This window comes from Micropterus dolomieu, linkage group LG11 (assembly GCF_021292245.1).
Source record: "Micropterus dolomieu isolate WLL.071019.BEF.003 ecotype Adirondacks linkage group LG11, ASM2129224v1, whole genome shotgun sequence".
Taxonomy (NCBI): domain Eukaryota; kingdom Metazoa; phylum Chordata; class Actinopteri; order Centrarchiformes; family Centrarchidae; genus Micropterus; species Micropterus dolomieu.
The window spans coordinates 10,410,552-10,415,966 of record NC_060160.1 but is presented as its reverse complement, the minus strand read 5'-3'; the positions used below and the strand labels follow the sequence as shown (position 1 = coordinate 10,415,966).

Genomic DNA, 5,415 nt, shown 5'->3' with positions numbered 1-5,415 from the left:
CAAAAAATCTCTGGTACTTACAGTCAACGATGAGTTTGGTTCCTCCACCAAAAGTCCACCACAGTGATACAAACTCATTAAGTGGTCGTACAAAAACCTCCTGCACTGTGAACAAGCATCTATCCACTGAAAAAAATCTCTGTGTTTTCTAAATACACCGATAAATGTATACTTTATAGACTCTACAAAGCGATGGATTGAAATTATTGTATAAATTAAGGTTTCTATACCTCAAAGAGAAACAATTACAGTCTCCTTTGTAACAAAGTATTTTCTCTCAGTTTTTATCTCTTGATATAGTCAAATGAACATGATACTTTTAAATAATAATTTCCAACACAATTTTTAGCAAATAGAGATGCGTTATTTATCTGCAGTGAACACTGGAAGTAAATTAAAGACCATCATACCAACCAAATGGACACAATCTTAAGTTGGAATGTATTTAATGTAATTATTTTCTTCTGTTTTATTAAGATCATAGATGGTGTAAATCCAAGCAGTATTCCTCTTGATTTTGTCTCCCCTTCAGTCTGTTGAGAGCAGAGAAATCATTTCCATAGAGAGGAGGCTTTGCATCGTCAGCTGATCCTCCAGTGAACTGAGAAGATTTATAGTCCTGTGAGTTCAACACTGCAGGACTCAGATCTGTCAGTCAACACGGCAGAAACAACAACCACCATGACTCTCATCGCCATCCTCATCTGGACGCTGGCCTGCTGCTGTTTTACAGGTTCATTCACTCAGCAACATTTCAGACATGATGCCTTTTATCTTGTTTCTTTCTGCTGATAAATGAATGATTTGTTTTTGTGTGCAGGATGCAGCAGTCAGGTGACTGTGACTCAGCCTGCAGTAGTGACATCTACTCCAGGATCCACTGTCACTCTCACCTGTAAAACCAACCAAGCTGTTTACAGATGGTCTAATGGTGATGAGGGTATGTTCTGGTATCAACAGAAATCTGGACAGCCTCCAAAGCTCTTGATAAGACATGTCAGCATAAGGCACTCGGGAACACCAGCTCGGTTTAGTGGCAGTGGAAGCAGCTCTGACTTCACTTTGACCATCAGTGGAGTTCAGGCTGAAGATGCAGCAGTTTATTACTGTAAGAGTGTACACAGTAGTGGAGTGTTCACACAGTGATTTGTAGTCATACAAAAACCTCCCTCAGTCAGACTGCAGAGACACTGAGCTGTTACAGCAGGAACCGACTGCAGCTGCTGAAGAGGAAGAGACTCTGACGCAGACCACTGAACACAGAGCTGACAGTAACCTCACCAAGCACAAACTACATATTAACACTAACATGTTGATTTTATTTCAAGGTTTTTACTGTCACGTGTTTCAATGCAGTGTACACAGCAATGAGACAAATGTGAAGTTAGTAGACTTAATAAAGACAGTTTAATAAGGGCAATAAGATCAACGTTAAAGTAAAATTAGAAAATTCATAACAACCAAAAGAATAAGCACATATGGTATTTACATAAATAAAACCTTCAGTTAGGCTATGGGAATAACTGCACATGGTTGTCAGCAAGGAACAACAATGTTATATGTTCCTTGCAAAAGAAAGTGACAGTTATGAGGTAAACAGATAAAAACATAATAAAATAATAAAATGAATCGTACAATATGTCATGATATATTTCGTGCTACGTATGCTACAAGGTTGGTTAACAAGGAGTCAAAAGATAACACAACTCAAATGTTTATCATCTACACTTACTGTATTGCAGTGTTAATAGATATTTTGTAATATCTGAATACTCTCAACTAAAAAATCATCACACTTCATCTTGTTAGTAATAAGTGGAACATTTATTTGTGAAATACATTCAATATTGTGTTTTAAAACGTAAAAACCGACTATACTTTAGTATCCTGACCATCAACAGTTATTAAGGACATTCACATGTAGCTGCTGAGCTAATCACATTATTCTTTAAGATGCTGTTGCCGTGCAGCGGCTTGTCTCTCCATGAAGGTCCTTCGTCTTCGTTGTCCTCACCCTCGGGTTTCTGCTGCCTGAGGTATCTCAGGCTTCCTGATCTTCCTGATGTACTCCTGGATCTTTGCCGTTTCATCCTGGACAGTGGTCTTGACACTCACTAGCCCTCGGGCTCCCTCGCTACGCTTGGTGTACAGTCTCAGGGTGCTGGATTTGGGGTGAAACCCTCCATGTATTGTGAGGAGATTTCTTGTCTTGATGTCAGTGGCCTCTATCTCCTCCTTTGGCCAGTTTATTATACCAGCGGGGTATCTGATGACTGGCAGGGTGTATGTATTGATGGCTCGGATCTTGTTCTTCCTATTCAGCTGACTTTTCAGGACCTGCCTTAATCTCTGTAGGTATTTGGCTGTGGAGGACTTCCTTGCTGCCTCCTTGCTGTTTCCGTTAGCCTGTGGCACCCCAAAGGTATTTGTAGCTGTCCTGAACATCTGCAATGTGGCCTTCTGGTAGTTCAACCCCCTCGGTTCTGATCATCTTCCCTCTTTGGGATACCATGCGAGCACACTTGTCCAGTCCAAATGATATTCCAATGTCATTGCTGTAGATCCTGGTAGTGTGGATCAGTGAGTCGATGTCTTGCTCATTTTTGGCATACAGTTTGATGTCATCCATGTAGAGGAGGTGACTGATGGTTCTTCCACTTCGGAACCGGTATCCGTAGCCAGTCTTTGTGATGATCTGGCTGAGGGGGTTCAGGCCTATACAGAACAGCAGCGGGGATAGTGCATCGCCTTGGTATACTGTATGGTGACTTGTGCAATTGGCTTTGAGTTGGCTTCCAGACTTGTTTTCCACAGCCCCATTGAGTTCTTGATGAAGGCTATTAGTGTCCTGTTGATCTTGTACATTTCCGAGCATTCCAGTATCCATGTGGCATTGAGTCATAGGCTTTCTTGTAGTCAATCCAGGCGGGGCACAGATTGGTCTGCCTGGTCTTGCAGCCTAGAGTGACTGCTCTATCAACCAGTAGCTGGTGCTTGGCTCCACTGGTATTACTACCCGTTCCCTTCTGGGCCTTGTCCATGTATTGAGCCATGTGCCTACTCATCTTAGCCGCTGTGATGCCTGACAGGAGCTTCCATGTTGTGCAGAGGCAGGTTATTGGCCGGTAGTTGGATGGGATTGTTCCTTTCTGGAGACCCTTCATGATCAGGACTGTCCATCCTTTGGTTAACCATTCTGGGCGGGTCCCATTCATCAGCAGTTAGTTAATTTGTGCTGCCAAGCACATATCCATATCCAAGCATCTCTAGGATCACTGTTGCTGTGGTGTACATCACTCATTAGTCTCGGTTAGGGCTTTAGTAGGGATAGTATGTTGTGCTGCATTCACATCTTCTAGCAGACTTTCAGAGGGTATACTTTGTCACTTAGCCTTGGCAATCTTGGTCGTTGTACTTAGGGGTCCAGCTGGGTTATGATCTTCAATCAATTTTCTGCTCTAGTCCTTGAATGTTTGTTAGTTCATCATGAGTCCAGTGGTGATGCAGTCATCTGTTAATGAGCCCAAAATCTTGTGGGTCAAGACAAAAGTAAAAGAAGAATTTCACAATGAAAAGAAACAATTTAAAGCAATACAAAGTCAACATTTTCTAAATCTAAGTCTTTGAATCAATGGCCGAATGATCCTCAAAATTAACTTTCCCTTTGCTTTCTGTTTCACAAGAACAGCTATGTATTTCCATCCATCCATCCATCGCCAACCGCTTATCCTGCGTACAGGGTCACGGGAGGGCTGGAGCCTATCCCTGCTGACATTGGGGCGAAAGGCAGGGTACACCCTGGATAGGTCGCCAGTCAGCTGTGTATTTGCCTTCTTAAATATATTTTGCATTACTTTTATGCATCACTGCTCCTCAGAGTTTAAGTTCTCATGTCACAGAGAGTCTGAACTGTTTTCATGCACTCACACTGAAAACTGCATCAGGATAATGTTGCCAATAACTCTTGTCATGTTGTGTTTTCTGAGTCAGGGTGAGAGATCTTTAACAGTAATTTAACATTGTTAATAAGTAAAAGGTTAATTTTTGGCATAAAGATCACTTACCTTTGTTTTTGCCTCAAGTCATTGATGTCTAATTCATTGTAATCTACCCTGCTAATTCACAAGGTTTGTATTCAATTTCTCATTTCAGAGTCATCTGCCAACAATTTTCTGACTCAGACTGACAAATCCAAGTCTGTTAGTCTTGGGGGGACTGTGACCCTCAGCGCCACGGGGAGTTCAAATATTGGTGCTGATCTCAGTTGGTACCTTCAGAAACCGGGACAGGCTCCCAAACTTCTTATATACAGTGCATCAACTCTCTTCTCTGGAACTCCGTCTCGATTCAGTGGCAGTAGATCTGGTTCTGACTACACTCTGACCATCAGCGGTGTTCAGGCTGAAGATGTTGGAGATTACTACTGTCTGGGCTACCATGGTAGTGGAGTGTTCACACAGTGATTTAGAGCCGTACAAAAACCTCCTTGAGTTTGACAGTTTAGCTGGTCCAGTGAACACAACGCAAGAATCATCAAGCAGAACCAAAATGAATCTAAAACAAACTCACATAAGCTCTTCCATATTCAATTGTAAAGGTATATTCTTGTTAGTTTATAAAGTCTCTGAGTAAGCTGGGAAACTTAAATTCTTGTTGGACTATAGCCACTGATACCAACAAGTGTTTAACAGTGTCTCTGACAGCTGCACAAAACAATTTAAAATAACAACAGAAACAAACATGTCAAATTTATTACTCCTTATTTTAAAAATGTAAATTATTTCATACTCAAAAGGTAGTATTTTCTATTTAAATGTCACAAAATCAGGAATGATGATAAAATGATGTGTTGTAAAAGAAATACAAGGACACTTTCTAATTATAATACACAGTTTTATTTAATGATGGTTTAATATTCATGTCATTTTTAATGAGTGAAAAGTTTCACTTGGAATGAAATATTATTCAGTCTAATTTGATGAATATGCAGAAGATCAGTATTAGAAAGCAACATGGACACTAAAACACTGAGTAGAGAGCTGTGAAACTTGTAGAAATACAGTGGGGGAAAAAAGTATTTGACCCCTTGCTGATTTTGCAGGTTTGCCCACTTACAAAGAATGCAACAATCTACAATTTTAATCATATGTACATTCTAACAGTGAAAGACAGAATCCCAAAGAAAATTCCAGAAAATCACATCATATGAATTTATAAAAATTGATAACCATCTGATGAGGAAAAACAAGTATATGACCCCCTACCAAACAACAAGTATTCTGGCTCCTACAAGCCAGTTAGTCTTTCTTTAAGATACAGCCCCAATCCCAACCAATTATCTACATCAAATACACCTGCCTCACCTCGTTACCTGTATAAAAGACACCTGTCAACACCCAAACAACCAGCATCCAA

The 5,415-nt window shown here is 40.5% G+C and overlaps 1 gene segment (V, D, J or C); it reads left to right on the top strand.

The window, feature by feature from the left end:
- The first annotated feature begins 607 nt into the window (after positions 1–607).
- On the top strand, positions 608–1,386 carry LOC123979481. The segment is given in 2 exon segments: positions 608–733; positions 821–1,386. Coding segments are annotated over 2 exon segments (378 nt in total).
- The last annotated feature ends 4,029 nt before the right edge of the window (positions 1,387–5,415 follow it).